The sequence below is a fragment of the Lucilia sericata genome, unplaced genomic scaffold, assembly GCF_015586225.1.
Source record: "Lucilia sericata isolate MDLA Ls3-8-SP2 unplaced genomic scaffold, ASM1558622v1 Contig001066F_arrow, whole genome shotgun sequence".
Lineage (NCBI taxonomy): Eukaryota > Metazoa > Arthropoda > Insecta > Diptera > Calliphoridae > Lucilia > Lucilia sericata.
In genome coordinates, this window is record NW_023995043.1 from 120001 (window position 1) to 142500 (window position 22500).

Sequence of the window (22500 nt, forward strand, 5' to 3'; positions counted from 1 at the left end):
TAGATAGATAGATAGATAGATAGATAGATAGATAGATAGATAGATAGATAGATAGATAGATAGATATAGATAGATAGATAGATAGATAGATAGATAGATAGATAGATAGATAGATAGATAGATAGATAGATAGATAGATAGTGATAGATAGATAGATAGATAGATAGATAGATAGATAGATAGATAGATAGATAGATAGATAGATAGATAGATAGATAGATAGATAGATAGATAGATAGATAGATAGATAGATAGATAGATAGATAGATAGATAGATAGATAGATAGATAGATAGCTAGATAGATAGATAGATAGATAGATAGATAGATAGATAGATTAGATAGATAGAGGCTAGATAGATAGATAGATAAATAGATAGATAAGATAGGATAATAGATAGATAGATAGATAAGATAGATAGATAGATAGATCGATAGATCGTAGATCGATAGGATAGATCGATAGATAGATAGATAGATTTAGTAGATAGATAGATTGATAGATTAGTAGATAGATAGATAGATAGATAGATAGATAGATAAGATAAGATAGATAGATAGATAAGATAGATAGCTAGATAGAGATTAGATAGATAGATAGATAGGATAGATAGATGATAGATAAGATAGGTAGATAGTATGATAGATAATGATAGATAGATCGATAGAAGATAGATAAGATAGTAGTAGATAGTAGATAGGATAGATAGATAAGATAGATAGATAGATAGATAGCTAGATAGATAGGATAGATGAATTATAGATAAATAGATAACTAGACAGATTTCAGATAAATAGGACAGATAGATAAATTGTCTCAAATCATATCTTACATAATATTCAAATGCCGATTTCAAATATTTTTCATATAAAATTTTGACTTAAACAACTAATTTTTCATATTTTCACCCTAAACTAATCCACTTTCACAATATTTATTAAATATTTAAACTCTATAATTTCTGAAAATCGTGACAGAAAAACTGACATGAATGTATAAACCTATGATTTACTTAAACATGAACAAATTAATCTTCATCACTTCAAACTAGTGAAATTATTAACTCTACACCAAACTTTCACACGAAACGTGTTTTATTGTTACAGTTATTGTTGATTTCATGCAATATTCAATTTTTTTTTTTTACATGATAATATACAAGTACATACATACATATGTACATGTAAATTGAAATATGTAAAAGTTTGAGAAGTCAAACAAGACCTTAGAGTGCCCTATAGGAACTGTAAGAAGTTTAAAAATTTTACGAAATTAAAAAATCATATTGGTAGTAATTAACCAATATGATTTTTAGGATAAACACAAAAGAATATTTTATATCAAAATTTTGAGAGATTAAACAATTTTTATTAAGTAATAATTTCACTAATAGATGTAAATAACATTAATGTCAGACTAGGATGAATCATAAAAATAGCCCTTGACCAAATTACAAGAAGTATATGTTGAATATTTCTACAATTGTTACAATAATTTGCCTCTAATTTAAAATATCACAAACCACTTGGTACAGACAAGATAAAAAAAATGTATGTATGTGAAATAATAGAAACGGAATAATATTTCAACAATTGATATAGAAAAAAAATATATAATCGATTATATGTATATGATCTCAACACAATTGAAATAAAATTGCCGCTAGTAAAGTAATCATGCAGTTAGTCAACACATGTCAAAAGATTGTTAGACTTTATCACAATTAATAAGTGAAAAATAAATGAAATAATAAAAATTCCGGAGAAACGGGGGGAAGGATGGGGGGAGAAGAAGGGGGACGCGCGGGAGGAGAGGGGGAGGCGGAGGGGGGGGGGAGGGGGAAAAGGTGACAGGAAGAGGGGAAGGAAGAGAGGAAAAAAGAAGGAGGGGAAAAAGGAGGGGGGGAGGGCAAAGAAAGGGGAAGGGGAGGGTAGAGGGGAAGGAAGAGGGGGAGGAGGGAAACGAGCAGGAGGGAGAAGAAGAGAAAGAAGAGCGAAGAGAAGAGAAAGAAGAGCGAGCGAGCGAGCGAGCGAGCGAGCGAGCGAGCGAGCGAGCGAGCGAGCGAGCGAGCGAGCGAGCGAGCGAGCGAGCGAGCGAGCGAGCGAGCGAGCGAGCGAGCGAGCGAGCGAGCGAGCGAGCGAGCGAGCGAGCGAGCGAGCGAGCGAGCGAGCGAGCGAGCGAGCGAGCGAGCGAGCGAGCGAGCGAGAGCGAGCGAGCGAGCGAGCGAGCGAGCGAGCGAGCGAGGAGCGAGCGAGCGAGCGAGCGAGCGAGCGAGCGAGCGAGCGAGCGAGCGAGCGAGAGAGGAGCGGGCGAGGAGCGAGCGAGCGAGCGAGCGAGAGAGCGAGCGAGCGAGGAGCGAGCGAGCGAGCGAGCGAGCGAGCGAGCGAGCGAGCGAGCGAGCGAGCGAGCGAGCGAGCGAGCGAGCGAGCGAGCGAGCGAGCGAGCGAGCGAGCGAGCGAGCGAGCGAGCGAGCGAGCGAGCGAGCGAGCGAGCGAGCGAGCGAGCGAGCGAGCGAGGCGAGCGAGCGAGCGAGCGAGCGAGCGAGCTAGGAGCGAGCGAGCGAGCGAGCGAGCGAGCGAGCGAGCTAGCGAGCGAGCGAGCGAGCTAGCGAGCTATCTATCTATCTATCCTATCTATCTATGTAGCTATCTATCTATCTATCTATCTATCTATCTATCTATCTATCTATCTATCTATCTATCTATCTATCTATCTATCTATCTATCTATCTATCTATCTATCTATCTATGCTATCTATCTATCTATCTATCTATCTATCTATCTATCTATTTTCTTCAGTAGGACTGGTATAAAACTAATATAAAACATGGTCAATTACGTAATAAGAACAAGGTTAACTTGTTCTTTATAGAAAAAAATGTTAATCGGGTTAAAACGTTATGTAAAATACATATAATAAATGTATAATAGATCTGGATTAGCAATGATAAGAATTTAAAAGCGAATAAAAGATGTTATAATTGCAGTTGATCAAATAAGGTAAAATATTGAATATCGCATATTAAAATGGAATAACATACATATTTAAATCGAAATCAAACTATATTCTTTATAGTTGTTTTCAAATTATGATACTTTTTAGTTTGCTTTTTGGAGTATATTTCAGTTTATCATTTTTTACTTAATTTATTATGTATTTGACAATCTACATCATTTTCATTTATCTTTTTATTCCATAATCTGTGTAACATAAAACGAATGCATTTAACATTGCAAATTATTCTTTGTTCTAATAACAACGAATCAATTAAATATTATGATAATTTTTCGTAATCAATGTATGAATTTTATTACAATAAATAAATATAAAATAAGTATTTAACGAGCATTTAGGTGAGTAGACAAAACGTTAAGAAAAGTATTAGATTTATTAATTATTCGCATTTAAATTATTTATAATGGTACTATTTAAAAACATTTATGTTAAAAATAGAAAAAACGTTTAAAAAATTCTACTTAGTTCAAATTTCACGTTATTTAAAACAAAGAAAATTGAGAAAATATGAAGTAAAAGCTATAATAGTCAAGTGTAACTACAGTCCAGTCTATAGTGTCGAATATAGTCTGATCTTTAATACAAGCTAGACTATAGTCTGGTTTGCAATTTAGTCTATAGTTTAGTCTATAGTCTAGTCTATAGTCTAGTCTAGTCTATAGTCTATAGTCTAGTCTATAGTCTATAGTCTAGTCTAGTTCTAGTCTATAGTATAATCTATAGTCTAGTCAATAGTCTAGCAATAGTCTAGTCAATAGTCTATTCAATAGTCTAGTCTAGTCAATAGTCTAGTCTAGTCTATAGTCTAGTCTACAGTCTAGTCTATAGTCTATAGTCTATAGTCTAGTCTAGTCTAGTCTAGTCTATAGTCTAGTCTAGTCTATAGTCTATAGTCTAGTCTAGTCTATAGTCTAGTCTAGTCTAGTCTAGTCTATAGTCTAGTCTAGTCTAGTCTAGTAGTCTATAGTCTAGTCTAGTCTAGTCTATAGTCTAGTCTATAGTCTAGTCTAGTCTATAGTCTAGTCTATAGTCTAGTCTAGTCTATAGTCTATAGTCTATAGTCTATAGTCTATAGTCTATAGTCTATAGTCTATAGTCTATAGATAGTCTATAGTCTATAGTCTATAGTCTATAGTCTATAGTCTATAGTCTATAGTCTAGTCTAGTCTAGTCTAGTCTATAGTCTATAGTATAGTCTATAGTCTAGTCTAGTCTATAGTCTAGTCTATAGTCTAGTCTATAGTCTAGTCTATAGTCTAGTCTATAGTCTAGTCTATAGTCTAGTCTATAGTCTAGTCTATAGTCTAGTCTATAGTCTAGTATAGTCTAGTCTATAGTCTAGTCTATAGTCTAGTCTATAGTCTAGTCTATAGTCTAGTCTATAGTCTAGTCTATAGTCTAGTCTATAGTCTAGTCTATAGTCTAGTCTATAGTCTAGTCTATAGTCTAGTCTATAGTCTAGTCTATAGTCTAGTCTATAGTCTAGTCTATAGTCTAGTCTATAGTCTAGTCTATAGTATAGTCTATCAGTCTAGTCTATAGTCTAGTCTATAGTCTAGTCTATGTCTAGTCTATAGTCTAGTCTATAGTCAGTCTATAGTCTAGTCTATAGTCTAGTCTATAGTCTAGTCTATAGTCTAGTCTATAGTCTAGTCTATAGTCTAGTCTATAGTCTAGTCTATAGTCTAGTCTATAGTTAGTCTATGCTAGTCTATAGTCTAGTCTATAGTCTAGTCTAAGTCTAGTCTATAGTCTAGTCTATAGTCCTAGTCTTAGTCTAGTCTATAGTCTAGTCTAGTCTAGTCTATAGTCTAGTCTATAGTCTAGTCTATAGTCTAGTCTATAGTCTAGTCTATAGTCTAGTCTATAGTCTAGTCTATAGTCTAGTCTATAGTCTAGTCTATAGTCTAGTCTATAGTCTAGTCTATAGTCTAGTCTATAGTCTTCTATAGTCTAGTCTATAGTCTAGTCTATAGTCTAGTATAGTCTGTCTTAGTCTAGTCTAGTCTAGTCTAGGTCTAGTCTATAGTATATAGTCTAGTCTAGTCTAGTCTAGTCTATAGTCTAGTCTATAGTCTAGTCTTAGTCTAGTCTATAGTCTAGTCTATAGTATAGTTATAGTCTATAGTCTAGTCTATAGTCTAGTCTAGTCTATAGTCTAGTCTAGTCTATAGTCTATAGTCTAGTTAGTCTAGTCTATGTCTAGTCTATAGTCTAGTCTATAGTCTAGTCATATAGTCTAGTCTCTAGTCTAGTCTATTGTCTAGTCTATAGTCTAGTCTATAGTCTAGTCTATAATCTAGTTATAGTGTAGTTATAGTCTAGTCTATAATCTAGTCTATAGTCGTGTCTATAGATTAGTCTATAGTCTACTCTATAGTCTAGTCTATAGTCTACTCAATAGTCTAGTTATAGTCCTCGAATAATCTTTCCTGTTCTTAAGTGTGACTATAATCTTAACTTAAAATCTATAAACATAATAATACTCACGTTGTCGGGTTCATCCAAATATAGTACCGGTGGATACTTATTAATTCCAAAGCAATAGCTAAACGTTTCTTTGTCCACCCGACAGCTTTGCTGTAAAGACATTGAAACGATGATCCAAACCCAGCAGCGATAGAATATGTTTGACTAAATTTAATTTTTTCTGTTTAGAGATCTTAAAGCCCAATTTTAAATGGGCGGCAAGCATCATTATTTCACCCACAGTTAATTGGGGTCTTAACAAATCATCCTGATGTATATAACAGGATAATTCACGATATTTTTGAGAGTTGGTAGACACCACTTTGCCATTGACCCGTATGGTGCCGTTGACACCAGTAGAACTGTAAGAAAACAGAAAAACAAATTATTAATTGAAATTTAACTTTAAAAACATACACATAAATCTTCTAGCATAAATAATCTGTTTTCTTCTTTTTTAATTGTTTATAAATGTTTTCCTCTTTTTTCAAGTTCAAGCGTCATTGACCATTTTGAATGTATTTTTTTCGTTTTTATTGTTTATATTTAATAACAATAATCATTATTATTTAAAAAAAATATATATTTTTATATTGATGTTTTTCTTTTCGGTTTTTGCTCTGTAGACAATATTGTTTGTGTTGAGTCTGAACCATAATTATGAGTTGCATCATTCATTCACTTTTATTTTCGTTTTAAAAATTTATTATACGTTTAAATTGTTTATAGATGCAATGGAAATTTATGTTCATAAATATACAAAAAAAAAAAAAAGAGTTGATTAGCTTCAGTTATCGCGTTAAACCCTCAAGCATTTTTGTGTGGTATTTTGTCATCCACAAAATTTTGTTGTTTGTCCATAAGAAATAAAAAATTGCAAATCTGGAATTTTTCTAGAAATTTTTGTTTTTTAAAATTTCTTGTGTTTTTTGCAATATCATATTAATGTCGGATTAATGTTTTATTTTAATCAAATGTTGTGGTTCCCAATTGTTATTTGAATGTCTGTTCTTCTAATATTTTACAAAATATTTGCATTTGAAAATAAACATTTTATGTTTTTTAACCCACCCAACCAAATATCTCTTGATTTTGTTCAAAATCTACCAAATTCTTTATGTAAAATTTAACTTTAGGGAAATGTTCGAGTATTTGATTTCATATTGATATTAAATTGAATATGGGGGCTTGGATCAGTTGTGGACATTATGTCCGATTCCCACATATTTGTAGAAAATGTTATCCTTCTAACTACACCTGCTTAGAACATATAGACTAGAGTGTCTTAGAATGTAAGGAGAACAGAGAATATATATATTTTTTTTAAGGCTCTCGGACCAATATTTCGATGTGTAACAAACGGAATAATATCACCCCTAGAACGAATAGAAGTGAAATTTCCATTTCCCTGTAAGGGAAAATTGCTATCGTGAACATACTGTGAACAATTCATTCACAATAGTTGATTTTGTATGCAACAGCTGTTCATTGTTTACAAAATACCATCAAAAACTTTTACAAGGATATTTTTCTTACGTCAAAAAAATATGTTTACATCGTTGAAAGCGTCTTATAGTCATCCGAACGAATATATTGTCTTTTACGCGGAAATCATTGCAGGCATACATTATGAAGATCATATGTTACATTCTAGCGGGAATTTATGATAGATGAAATGGGCAAGAAACAGCTGAGAACAATTGTCCACTACGAGTAGGTAGATCTGCCCGGGAGAAACAGAGGAGGATGAGTATCGCAGTAAACTTGGTAAATATAAGTAAATCGAGACTTCTGGATGCTTAAGATAGTGTAAGTCTAACTAAAATGTATGTCCAACGGGAATATATGATCGATGAGATGGACAGGAGACAGGAAGATAGGGGATGAAAGGGATGCCTAACATAGAGCTAGTTATTACAACTGACATGGTTAAGGAAGCAATCAAGTGTTTTTTACAAGACTCCAGGACCGGATGATACTTGTTTCGACACATCTGTCAAATCCTAAAGAGAAGATGACAAGACGTCGATTAGTCGAAGTCTTTTTCTAAGCAAAGCTTTCAAAAATCCACTAGAACATGATGCTGCTTTAGTATAGAGAAAATAAAAGTTATACCTCTAATATGCATTTCTATATTATGAATAATAACAGATTTTTATCTAGTTTTGTTTTATTTTTTCAAATTCTCTTTAACTCGTTTCTAAAGTTTATTGAACCCTAAACACATTCACTAAAACAAAGGAAATTAATAAATTATTGTACTATATCCCATACAAACTTTCTTAAATGAAGATTGCTCAGTTTAAATCAAATGATTCATTTATAAATCTTTGTTAGCTTTTCTCATTTTTTGGTTTAAATTTAAAAACGTGTATTAAATTGGTGTGAAACAATTTAATACTTTAAAATTTATCCTTTTCATACGGAGCAAAAGGCACGTATGCGTTTTCTTAATTATAGCACACACGTTTTGCATTTATTATTTCAGAACAACAACCAAAAAAAATGTGGAACTCGTGCAATTCTTTGGAAAAGTTATTCATCAAAAATGTAATAAAATATCTGCTTAATAATTAAATAATAAAAAAACAAGTTAATATTTTTTGTCAAATTAAAGTTTCTACATTAAATTTGGTACTTTTTTTTCGGCTAAATGATTAAAGCTTTAATAACGGTTCAAAGGCTGGATTTATTTTAATTTACGACATTTTTATTGTTGTTCTAAATCAAATAAATTAAATTGCAGGTTGCTAAAATTTAGGAATCAAATTAAAATGGTTTCATTTTAGTATTTTAGGTCCTTCTAGTAAGATACGTTTAAATAAGGTTCAATATGTTTCAACTATTGAGTCGGCTTTTTGACTTTTTTTTTCAGAATTATTGACTTTTTTCGATTTTTATCTACAAAATCGATTTTTTTCGACTTTTTCTTGCAAGATAGTCGACTTTGTTAGGACAAATAGTCGACTTCGACTATTTTCTTTGAAAGTCGATTTAAAGAATATGACTTCTAAACTAGGGTTCTATAGTTGACTTTTCGAATTTTTTATAATTTTTTAATATCGACTATTCCCGATATTTTGCCTATTCCTTATTTATAGACTTTTTGTCATTTCCCGACTTTGATCTACAAATACGTTTATTTGACTTTACGTTTAGTCGACTTTATTAAGACAAAATAGTCGATTTCGATTTTGCGACTCTTTTCGACTTCTATTCGAAAGTCTATAAAACTCGACTTCTAAATCGAACACTTTTTTATAATTAAAGCAAAACGTCTGCTTTGGACTTTTTTAATATCGATTTTTTCCGATTGTTTTCGTCTTTTTCTGACTTATCGACTTTGTGCAGTTTTTTCGACATATTTCGACTTTTATCTACAAAATTGTTATCTTGACTTTTTTCTTACAAGAGAGTCGACTTTGTTAGAACTAAATATTAAAAAAAAAATAAGATGGTTCGATAGTCGATTTATAGAATCAGACTTCTAAAGCGTAGACTTTAAACTAGGGGTTCTGTAGTTGATACAAAAAGCCAGGTTTTCGACCTTTTTATCATTTTTTAATATCGACTTTTTCCGATTGTTTTCCCTTTTTTTCGACTTTTTTCTTACAAGATAGTCGACTTTGTTAGGATAAAATAGTCCAGATCGAATCTTTTCGACAAAAATTAGATGGTTCGAAAGTCGTTTTATAGAATCCGACTTTTAAGCGAACTAGATAAAACAAAAAGTCAGCTTTTCAACTTTTTCTATAATTTTGACTTTGTCAGATTTTTTCTGGCTTAATGATTTTTTTTTTACTTTTTTCGACATATTTCGACTTTTTTCCTTACAAGATTTTGTTATGAGAAAATAGTCGACTTTATTAGGACAAAATAATCAAAAATTCGATGGTTCGATAGTCGATTTATAGAATCCGACTTCTAAATCAAACACTTTAATTTAGGATTCTATGGTTGAAGCAAAAAGTCGACCTCTCGACTATTTTTTTAATTTTTTTAATTTCGATTTTTCAACTATTTTTCTTACAAGATCGACTTCTTAAAAAATCGACTTCGATTTTTCGACTCTTTTTGACAAAAACTCGACTGTTTTAAATTCTATTTATAGAACCCGACTTTAAAAGAGGACACTTTAAACTAGGGTTCTATAGTTGAAAGAAGATATCGGCTTATCGACTTTTTTTTTATCAATGTTTATATCATTTTTTTTAAAGATTTTTTAACAACTTCCGACTTTGATGTATAAAACTATATTATTCGCCTTTTGTTATTACTAGATAGTCGACTCGATTGCCCGAAAGTCGATTTGTGGAAAAAAGCTTCTTTCAAAGCGAACTCTTTTTGTAAAAAAAAAAAAACAAAGTTGACTTTCCGACTTTTTTCATTTTACAAAAAGTCGATTTTTCGACTTTTTACAATTTCACATTAAGTATGTCCCCTTTTCACTTTTTTCGTTCACTATCTTTTTTGTCGTGAAAAAATTCCACTGTTGTGAAATTTTTTGATGGAATTTTGTAAACATTGAACAGCTGTTGTATACAAAATCAACTATTGTGAATGAATTGTTCACAATAAGTTCACGATAGCAATTTTCCCTTTGAGGGGAAACAAAATTTTCAATTCTTTTGGCGATTGGGGTGATTATTTCTAAACCCTTTAAACGCCTTCTATTTTATTTAATTTCTTATCTAGTAGTTGAAATTTACTATTTTGTTTATAGTTAAATTATTTTTTTTTCTATTAAAGATAATAATTTTAACTTTTATTAAGCAAAAAAAAAAAAAACTGTTGGCATTTAATCATTATTAACCGAATAACCTAAAAACATTTTTACAATAAATAACTGCAAACTAAGATAATCTTAAAACTTTTGGCCAGTTATTAACGTAATAGTTTTCAATATGAATTAGTTACTCTTTCAATAGAAAACGTTTTGCAAATTCAAAACGTTTAGCAACAATTTTGTTAAGGTTTACTTTAGAATTTTAACATTGGCGGTTGATTATAGAAAACACAAATAATATTTGCAATTGTTTTCTGATAAGCTCATATAATATTTTATACTACTCATATATCATGGATTATGAAAAAGTTAGTCATTAATTGAAATACTATATAGAAAAATATAGATATACCCTAACGACGCAATTTTATTCCCGGCCTTCATTGAATGTTTTCGTTGTATTTTGTTTAAAGATAAAGTTTTTATTCTGCAAAAATTAAGCATATTATAAAATTTAATTCATTTAAGCAAAAGTTTATTCATTAACGATCGGATTAGTTCCCTAGAATAACAATTCATAATATTTTAAGAAAAAAAAAGCGAACTTATTACGATTCATTCTGAAGACATTATAATGGGCAGATTCCTTCTCGCTTAAGCATTACTAACGTATAGTTATCTTTAATAATCAGTCCTCGTGATAGTCCTATCTAAGCTACCGATCTGAAACATTTATGATATTTTCGAAATCATTTCCTTTAGGGCCATATCTGAACAATTTGTAAAACCCGAGAAAGTTTTATCTGAAATAACAAAATGCATTCTAAAGATATCCTGAAAGACTTTCTTAAAACTCAAACCAGTCAATCGATTTTCTAGTCTAACCTCAATGTTGTTAACAGTTATTTCAGAACGATCAATCCAAAGTCATAATCCCTGTTCTTGATAAAGCAATACGAAGAGAGAAGAAATTTAAATCATATTTTTCTCGTTCTTATTTTGACAACTTAAACAAAAGTCCGTAACAACGCTGTCAGAATATTCTGATATCGAATAGTTAAGTAGTATAAGCAGATCAGCAGGCCATTACTTCTTTAAAATTTAAACTTTACTATTGAATGTCGTTTTACTTTTAATATGACTTCGCCGAGATCTACAAGATTTTAAACATGCTAGTTAGGGATTCTAATGAATCATGATATAACTAGGAAACTAATCTTAAATCATCCTAACCTTAGAATTGCAATATATATAGATCCTGAACGGGATTCTCATAATTTACCTAGAAACATCTGAACTTCTTCATTACGTGGCTCAATCGGGATTTTTTCTGTGTCTTGATAACTTTACTCCAAACGTATTACTCTTTCAAGAAGGATGCTTCAGATGTTCAAGCTAATCAGATGTTCAAGCTAATCTACTTCAGATATTTCATTAGTCGTGGCTTCTTTAATACTTCAAATCTTAAATCAAATGTGAGTCTTTCCCTACTTCCGATTTTACTTCATTCATGTAGAAGCTCCTCTTATAAAATTTCTCTATTCACTATGGAACTGTAATGTATCGTATGATATACCTTCATTCGCTACTGACAGCTTTTGTCAAGGAATGAACATCAATCTAAATTTTTTCAATATCGTATATTATTAATTATTATAATGCAAATTACTTCTGGAGGCATAGATTTTCGAACTAATTTTACTGCAACCTAAGAACATTGTATATTAATTGCAATTGTTAAATAAGTTATTAAATTAATTGACTTAAACATCAATTAATATTTCATTATTATTGCTATTCACTTAAATCAAGTATTAAATTACTAAGAACTGGTATAAAATAAATACTATATATGTACATATATATTATTTAAACTGTGTTAATTGTCAAATAATATAAGAGAAAACAAAAATCACAATAATTATTATTATAGAACGCATTATTAAGTGCAGTTGCACTAGAGGTGTGTTATAAAGTCACCGATTTTAATTTTCGTAGGTTAATAGCACTGGAATTTCAGAATACTTGTTAATTGTTTTTTCTCTTGTCAGGTTATAAACTGGTTATAATTGACGTTTAGTAATAAGAGTTATATTTGTATGATTTATTTTTTAAGTTACACGTTTTTTTTTTTGGGTAAAATACCCTTGAAAATTAGATTTTTTTACAAATTAATTTGTTTTTCTTAGAATTGTAGTATATTTTTGAAATATTTTAAAATACTTTTTCCCTAAATTTTACCGAAATTGCTAATTAATTGATAGACTTCCATGTAAGAATTTGAAAATAAATCTTAATTTTTAGTATAATATTCGTTTTAGTACTATAATGTTATAAATTTTATAAAATATATTTACCTAAAGCCACTCATAACATTTAGTAGAGTACTTTTACCGGAACCTGATGGTCCCATAATTGCTGTTAATTCACCGGAACGAAAAGCTCCATTAATACTATGAAGAATTTCTTTTGTTACTGCAAATAAAGAAAATATTTTAAGGAAATTTATTAGAAACTTAAAATAAAAAAACGTCAGAGTATATATCAATCGTGGCTCTTATTTTTAATACTTACCAAATTTAGCTTCAGAAAATGAAAATTTACTAACTGTATATTTAACCTTCTCAAATTCGATATCCACTTTTTTGCAACGTGAAAAATTATCATCATATAAATTGTCTGATAAATTATTAACTTTTGTCGATGAATTCGAATTCGAATTTGATGAACTGGAAGTAGTTTGATCTATGGATATTTCCGAACTGGCAGCAGTGGAACAGCAATTAATGCCTAAAACACCAGTACCACAATCAGACGTATTGGCAACACTGCCACACCCACTTAAGGGTTTTATATCGTTTATAACAGTCATTTGGTTACAATTGTGGTGCTATGATTAAATTTTATTTGTTATTATTAAAGAAAAATTACAGGTTTATCTTCAGTTAAGTCTGTAATAAAGGAAATAGAAAAAAATTTAAAGAAATTATTATTACAAATGTTTTAATTAAAAAGAAGGAGGAAAAAAAACAACATGTTGCTTATGTAAATTATTAGCTTATTGTTGTTATTATTATAATAATATGTTAAATATATTGTAAATAGCTGGTAATTTATAAAACGTTTTGTATTCTATTTAAAATTCTTATAAGGTAGTAAAATCATAGAAAATAAACAAGTGACAAAATGAAAAAAAAAAATATAATCAATTGTAATGTAATAAGATAATGCCAATAACGTTTGTAAATGAAAAATACACCGTTTAAAATAATTATAGAACTACATAAACAAATTATACTAATTTCTAACATAACACATTTAAATGATAATTATGAACAAAACTGTAATAATGGAAAGTTTTTTATAGAATAAAAAACGGGTAATTGTTGGGGTTATTTCACGTACATCAAGATTGGAGCATTTAAAAAACTACACGTGTTTCTAACTATTGTGACTTCTGTTTAAGATTTAATATTATTTGTTCATTATCTTCTTCAAATTGTATATCTATCTTGACTCTTTCTTTACTTAAAATTTGACGTCAATCATTACTCTTTCTCTATTTTCTTTCTTTATTTCAAATACATCAACCGTGAGTAATTTTCTACTTCAAATTATTCACTGACGGTTGTCATTTATCGACTTCAAACTTTAAATTATCAATCGTAAGTCATTCTCTAATTAAAATTTTACATCAATCGTAAGTCATTCTCTAATTAAAATTTTACATCGATCGTGAATCTTTCTCTTCTTCAAAATTTACATCAATTGTGAGTCTTTCTCATCTTAAAGTTTTACATCAATCGTGTCTCTTTCTCTACGTCATATTTTATATCAATCGTGACTCATTCTCTACTTAAAATTTTACATCAGTCTTGAGTCTCTCTCTACTTTAAATTAATCATTCTTCTTCAAACATATCAAACTTTGCATAAATCATTTCTCTTTCTCTTCTGCCCAATTTTACATCAAACGTATCTCTTTCTCTACTTCAAATTTTACATAAATCGTGAATCTTACTCTATTTCAAATTGTACACCAATCATGACTTTTTCTCTACTTCATATTTTACGTCATCTGTGAATCTTTCTTTACTTCAAATTTTACATCAATCGTAAATATTTCTCTACTTCAAACTTTACATTAATCGTGACTCTTTCTCTACTTAAAATTTTACATCAATCGTGGGACTTCACCTACTTCAAACTTTACATCAATCGTGACTCTTTCTCTACTTAAAAGTTTACAACAATCATGAATCTTTCTCTACTTCATATTTTACATCAATCGTAAGTATTTCTCTACTTAAAACTTTACATAAATCGTGACTTTTTCTCAAATTCATATTTTACGTTATCCGTGAATCTTACTCTATTTCAAATTGTTCATCAATCGTCACTCTTTCTCTACCTCATAGTTTACGTCCGTGAATCTTTCTTTACTTCAAATTTTACATCAATCGTAAATATGTCTCTACTTCAAACTTTAAATTAATCGTGACTCTTTCTCTACTTGAAATTTTACATCAATCGTGAATCTTTTACTAATTCATATTTTACATTCTCTACTTAAAATTTTATATCAATCATGACACTTCCACTACTTCAAACTTTACATCAATCGTGACTCTTTCTCTACTTAAAAGTTTACGTCAATCATGAATCTTTCTCTACTTCATATTTTACATCAATAGTAAGTATTTCTCTACTTAAAATTTTACATCTATCGTGATTCTTTCTCTACTTCATATTTTACATCAATCGTAAGTCTTTCTCTACTTAAAATTTTCCATTAATCGTGACTTTTTCTCTACTTCATATTTTACGTCATCGTACATCTTTCTTTACTTCAAATTTTATATCAATCATGGCTCTTTATCTACTTCATATTACTGATCGTAACTCTTTCTCTACTTCATATTTTACATCAATTGTGACTCACTCGCCATTCAAAAATTTGACATCAATCGCACACCTTCCTACTTTACATCTATTATAACTCTTTCTCTACTTTAAATTGATAACTGATCGTAACTATTTCTTGACTTCTCTACATAACTCATGACTCTTTCTCTTCGTCATAATTTTACATCAAACTTGAATCATTCTTTACTTTAAATTCGACAACAATCATGGCTGATTATATCTCCTTTTAATTAATGACTGATCGTGGCTATTACTTGACTTCAAACTTGACATCATTCATGACTCTTTTCCTTCTTTAAATTTTACAGCAATCGTGGATCTTTCTCGATTTCAAATTTTACATCAATCTTGGATTTTTCTTTAGTGCAAATTTTACATCAATCTGGAGTCTTTCTTACCTTTAAATTGATAACTGATCGTGGCTATTTCTTGACTTCGAACTTTACTTCATTCATGACTCTCTTTCTCTTCTTAATATTTCACATCAATCGTGGATCTTTTTCTATTTCAAATTTAACATCCATCTTGTTTTATTTTCTAGTGCAAATTTTATATCGATCATGAATCTTTCTCTAAGTTAAATTGATAACTGATCGTGACTATTTCTTGACTCCAAACTCTATATAACTCATGCCTCTTCCTCAAAATTTTACATCAAACTTGACTCATTCTTTAAATTTTGCAACGAATTATTTATTAATCATCTTTCTCTACTTTAAATTAATCACTGATCGTGGCTATTACTTGATTTCAAACTTTTCATCATTCATGACTCTTCCTCTTCTTATATTTTACATCAATTTTGTTTTATTCTCTAGTGCAAATTTTATATCGACCATGAATCTTTCTCTAAGTTAAATTGATAACTGATCGTGGCAATGTCTTGACTTCAAACTTTACATTAATCTGGTTATTTCTGCAATTAAAGTTTATCGCTGATCGTGTTTTAATTGAACATTTATCGGGAATCCTTTCTGGTTACTTTACCTAAATTGCTCCTAATTCCTGATCGGAATGTTTTACATTGATCGCGACTCTCTCTATTCTAAAATATTTTACTAAATTTATAATTAGTTTTTGGACTGTTACAACTATTAAATATTAATAAATCATATCGTTGTCAACACTTTTTTAAACAAATAAAAAATATTGAAAAACAATATTCACCTGTGATGTCATTTTAAGCGATTTATGGATCTAAATAAAACGGAAGCAACTACCAGAGAGTGATAACAACCAGACAAGAAATATTTTATTTATTTATTTCATTTGCAAAGGTGAAGGTGATTTTTCAAAACATTATCTATAAAGGAAAATTCTTGAAATTTTATAAAAAACAACATTTTTCTTTTTAAATTCTAGAAAACTTATTATCAGGTATTTCTGAAAACTCGTCAATAATTTTACTTATTTAAGGGTCAAGTTTTAAGCTGACTTTAAAATTTATTATATTAGATTAAAAATATATTAGATTAAAAATATAAATAAGAAACATTAAATAGAAATAAAATTTATTTAAATTAATTTTTTAATGAATCATAATTATTTGAATTACAAAAATAAATCGAATGATTAAAAGTAAACAAATTGGACTTTGTCAAGGGATTAATATATTGTATAATAAAAATTTCAATTAACACGGATTTTTAATTAAAAAACTTAAAGTTCATTGTTAAAACTACAACAATGAAATAATTTGAAATTAAAAGTATTGTTTTAATAATGAGAAAATTAATTGTAGAGATTAAAGTAGAGTAGGAGGGTGGGTGTAGTATATTCACAGATGATTTATTTGTTTTACAAATAAATTATATTAATTATAATTGTCCAAGTAAACGCTTAACGTGAACACATGCGATTCGTCATTTTCTTGATTTTTATCTTAATTTGTTTATATTTAACATTGTTAAGGGTTTAATTAACAAACAAAAAAATAAAACAAATATTTTGCATTAAATGCAACAGAGAGTTTACGGAGACCATAAAAGTATTTTAACAATTAAAAATTTTATATGGTAAATAAATTTTAAAATGAAAGTATTGTTTACTTATTAAGTAAGCAAATTTTACTTTACATGCCCGCCCGTCTTGATAAATACTTAGAAAATATATAGTCTAGTCCATAGTCTAGTCCATAGTCTAGTCTTTAGTCTAGTGTAGTCTTTAGTCTAGTCTAGTCTTTAGTCTAGTCTAGTCTTTAGTCTAGTCTATAGTCTAGTCTATAGTCTAGTCTATAGTCTAGTCTATAGTCTAGTCTATAGTCTAGTCTATAGTCTAGTCTATAGTCTAGTCTATAGTCTAGTCTATAGTCTAGTCTATAGTCTAGTCTATAGTCTAGTCTATAGTCTAGTCTATAGTCTAGTCTAGTCTATAGTCTAGTCTATAGTCTAGTCTATAGTCTAGTCTATAGTCTAGTCTATAGTCTAGTCTATAGTCTAGTCTATAGTCTAGTCTATAGTCTAGTCTATAGTCTAGTCTATAGTCTAGTCTATAGTCTAGTCTATAGTCTAGTCTATAGTCTAGTCTATAGTCTAGTCTATAGTCTAGTCTATAGTCTAGTCTAGTCTAGTCTATAGTCTAGTCTATAGTCTAGTCTATAGTCTAGTCTATAGTCTAGTCTATAGTCTAGTCTGTAGTCTAGTCTATAGTCTAGTCTATAGTCTAGTCTATAGTCTAGTCTATAGTCTAGTCTGTAGTCTAGTCTATAGTCTAGTCTATAGTCTAGTCTATAGTCTAGTCTATAGTCTAGTCTATAGTCTAGTCTATAGTCTAGTCTATAGTCTAGTCTATTGTCTAGTCTAGTGTATAGCCTATAGTCTATAGTTTATAGTCTATAGTTTAGTCTAGTCTAGTATGTAGTCTAGTCTAGTCTAGTCTATAGTCTAGTCTAGTCTATAGTCTAGTCTAGTCTATAGTCTAGTCTAGTCTATAGTCTAGTCTATAGTCTAGTATATAGTCTAGTCTATAGTCTAGTCTATAGTCTAGTCCGTAGTCTAGTCTATAATCTTGTCTATAGTCTAGTCTATAGTCTAGTCTGTAGTCTAGTCTATAGTCTAGTCTATAGTCTAGTCTACAGTCTAGTCTACAGTCTAGTCTATAGTCTGGTCTTCTTTAGCTTCCCCATTCAAGAGATCAAAAAGATATCAGGAAGGGAAGGATTGTTCTTAGTATCGCATTCAATGCAGATGCGTTTAGAATGGGTGAGCCTGCCATGAACCAACTAACTGAAGTTATGTCGTCCACTTTAGCAAGGCTATACCCATTAACGCACTTAAACAACCGCATCGCATCAATATGTTGACGCATCCAAAAACTTTGGTTAAATAGCCTTAAACCAATTCACCATTTCAGTTTTTCTCTACATTTTGATCCAAATTTAGAACATGTTTAATCAATGACTAAAATCTTGTAAAATAATTAATTCACTTTATTTTATTGTTCTTTAATGGCAAAACTACTTCTTTGTCTTTAATTTATGGTCTGTTTTAAACCGAAACAAGGTTGAAAGTATTAACAATCAAAAATCCAAACGAAATCAACAGGAAAAAATCTATCAAATTGTCCACCATTAACAACAACTTGGAGATTTTATGGTCGGCCAAATTAATTCTAGCCATTAACTTTTGTTGTGGCAGTCGTAGTCATAAAAGGAAAAAGTCCAATAAATGGAAAAAGTTAAAAATCGTATGTGTTTAGTCATTTGGTAACCCTTTAAAGTTCATTGACAATTTTGCTCACTACTCGATTGTTACATTACTGTCCCTTAGTAATCACAACTGTAAGCAGCCGGTGCAAATTTTTCTTTCGAATTCGTTCCGACACAAAGTTTTATTAGATGGCGATTCAGAATTCTTGATAAAATGTTAAGGAAATCTAGGGAAATTACATTACTACTTGTAATTTAACTTTTTTGCGAAAATTTACAAGAGTTGACCTATCTACATACATATGAATGTGCCACTGTAGCCACTTGTCCCGTTTAAGGGTTAATTTTTTAAAACATATTAACAGATTGTAAAAAAAATAACATTAAACCGGTTACAAAGTAAGTTATACGGTCAATAACGTTAAGTCTAGTTGATGGTGGCTTTTGGAAATGCCACAAGTAGCAAATATAAACAACTACTACAACAAAGAACCAACAACTCACGAAAACCTACCCAACCAATTTTAAAACTATACAAGAGCAACTAAATCAACAGCAGAAAACAAAGCAACAACAAAAAGTAGGCAGTCAAATGGATATTGAAACCATAATAAGAATACTGAGGAATGTGGCAAGTTCACTTAAAAGACTACCTAAGCTACAAGAGTTGCCACGATTCGAACATAAAGTGGAGGGTCCAAAATCTATAGTCTATATAAAGTCTATAGTCTAGTCTATAGTCTAGTCTATAGTCTAGTCTATAGTCTAGTATATAGTCCCTAGTCTATAGTCTAGTCTATAGTCTAGTATATAGTCTAGTCTATAGTCCTAGTCTATAGTCTAGTCTATAGTCTAGTCTATAGTCTAGTCTATAGTCTAGTCTATAGTCTAGTCTATAGTCTAGTCTATAGTCTAGTCTATAGTCTAGTCTATAGTCTAGTCTATAGTCTAGTCTATAGTCTAGTCTATAGTCTATAGTCTATACTAGTCTATAGTCTAGTCTATAGTCTAGTCTATAGTCTAGTCTATAGTCTAGTCTATAGTCTAGTCTATAGTCTAGTCTATAGTCTAGTCTATAGTCTAGTCTATAGTCTAGTCTATAGTCTAGTCTATAGTCTAGTCTATAGTCTAGTCTATAGTCTAGTCTATAGTCTAGTCTATAGTCTAGTCTATAGTCTAGTCTATAGTCTAGTCTATAGTCTAGTCTAGAGTCTAGTCTATAGTCTAGTCTATAGTCTAGTCTATGGTCTAGTCTATAGTCTAGTCTATAGTCTAGTCTATAGTCTAGTCTATAGTCTAGTCTATAGTCTAGTCTATAGTCTAGTCTATAGTCTAGTCTATAGTCTAGTCTATAGTCTAGTCTATAGTCTAGTCTATCTAGTCTATAGTCTAGTCTATAGTCTAGTCTATAGTCTAGTCTATAGTCTAGTCTATAGTCTAGTCTATAGTCTAGTCTATAGTCTAGTCTATAGTCTAGTCTATAGTCTAGTCTATAGTCTAGTCTATAGTCTAGTCTATAGTCTAGTCTTTAGTCTAGTCTATAGTCTAGTCTATAGTCAAGTCTGTAGTCTAGTTTATAGTCTAGTCTATAGTCTAGTCTATAGTCTAGTCTATAGTCTAGTCTATGGTCTAGTCTATAGTCTAGTCTATAGTCTAGTCTATAGTCTAGTCTATAGTCTAGTCTATAGTCTAGTCTATGGTCTAGTCTATAGTCTAGTCTATAGTCTAGTCTATAGTCTAGTCTATAGTCTAGTCTATAGTCTAGTCTATAGTCTAGTCTATAGTCTAGTCTATAGTCTAGTCTATAGTCTAGTCTATAGTCTAGTCTATAGTCTAGTCTATAGTCTAGTATAGTCTAGTCTATAGTCTAGTCTATAGTCTAGTCTATAGTCCTAGTCTATAGTCTAGTCTATAGTCTAGTCTATAGTCCTAGTCTATAGTTAGTCTATAGTCTAGTCTATAGTCTAGTCTATAGTCTAGTCTATAGTCTAGTCTATAGTCTAGTCTATAGTCTAGTCTATAGTCTAGTCTATAGTCTAGTCTATAGTCTAGTCTATAGTCTAGTCTATAGTCTAGTCTATAGTCTAGTCTATAGTCTAGTCTATAGTCTAGTCTATAGTCTAGTCTATAGTCTAGTCTATAGTCTAGTCTATAGTCTAGTCTATAGTCTAGTCTATAGTCTAGTCTATAGTCTAGTCTATAGTCTAGTCTATAGTCTAGTCTATAGTCTAGTCCTATAGTCTAGTCTATAGTCTAGTCTATAGTCTAGTCTATAGTCTAGTCTATAGTCTAGTCTATAGTCTAGTCTATAGTCTAGTCTATAGTCTAGTCTATAGGTTCTAGTCTATAGTCTAGTCTATAGTCTAGTCTATAAGTCTAGTCTATAGTCTAGTCTATAGTCTAGTCTATAGTCTAGTCTATAGTCTAGTCTATAGTCTAGTCTAGTCTATCATAGTCTAGTCTATAGTCTAGTCTATAGTCTAGTCTATAGTCTAGTCTATAGTCGAGTCTATAGTTCTAGTCTATAGTCTAGTCTATAGTCTAGTCTATAGTCTAGTCTATAGTCTAGTCTATAGTCTAGTCTAATAGTCTAGTCTATAGTCTAGTCTATAGTCTAGTCTATAGTCTAGTCTAATAGTCTAGTCTATAGTCTAGTCTATAGTCTAGTCTATAGTCTAGTCTATAGTCTATCGTCCTAGTTAGTCTAGTCTATAGTCTAGTCTATAGTCTAGTCTATAGTCTAGTCTTTAGTCTAGTCTATAGTCTAGTCTTTAGTCTAGTCTATAGTCTAGTCTATAGTCCTAGTCTATAGTCTAGTCTAGCGACGAATTTGTCCGGAATTTTCTTTAAATACAAAATTATATAATTTTTTCATGTAATTTATATTAAAACATTTTTCTTTATCCTAACAGAAACATCCCGATTAATTTACAAATACTCCTGGATTGGCAACTCTATATTAAAATGTGAATTTCAACTCGTTCGTGTCGCAGCAGTATGTGAAGTGGTAGAGATTCGTTTTTTTACAATTGACAGTGAATGGAATTTGTAACGAATCGATGCAAAATTTCGTATTTTGTCAAAGCTGAAAACGTGTTAGCAGCTTAATTTATGTTTAAAAATGTAAACACAAAATGTATTCTTAAAATATTTTTTTTTTTTTTTTCATTTTCATTTAATTTTGCCATGTTTGAAAGTTTATTTAATTTTTAGTTTGATTATAATATGTGTGCCAAATCTAATTTATATAATTTTAAAAAGTTAAAACAATTTGGAACTAAAATAAAACTTTTTTTTAAATAAATACATAATATTATTCTTTTTTAATTACATGCTATTTTGTTTTTGTTATAGTTGTTTTCAAATTGCGAATAAACCTTGAGAATTAAAGAAATTATTCATGAATATGTTTAGAAATGGAAGGAATAAAATAGAAGGAAAATAACGCATGTTTTCTATGGGTTGTAGTAGTAGAAGAAGAAGACGAAAAAATACTAATAATAATTAATTTAGAAAAACAACAATATTAAATTTAATCACTCACCGAAAAAAAACAAAAATAATCTTTTAATTACGGAACAAAGAAAGAACCCCTGATAATAATTAGCGTTGAATTCTTATCAATTCGAATGAATATCAAGAAAACAAAAGAAAAACAACCAATAAAGAAAATAAAGAAAACAAGAAAAGACGAGCAAAATTTGGAAGGATGAGGGGA

The 22500-nt window shown here is 30.2% G+C and overlaps 1 protein-coding gene across 1 annotated transcript in view; it reads right to left on the reverse strand.

Moving 5' to 3' along the window:
• The window catches only part of LOC119609838 (ATP-binding cassette sub-family G member 1), a 60723-nt gene that overhangs the window by 24366 nt on the left and 13857 nt on the right, over positions 1 to 22500 (reverse strand). The window contains 5 exon segments of the mRNA XM_037964809.1: positions 5493 to 5541; positions 5544 to 5579; positions 5582 to 5847; positions 12569 to 12686; positions 12786 to 13162. Of these exon segments, the coding sequence (XP_037820737.1) occupies positions 5493 to 5541; positions 5544 to 5579; positions 5582 to 5847; positions 12569 to 12686; positions 12786 to 13083 (767 nt within the window). The 5' untranslated portion in view covers positions 13084 to 13162.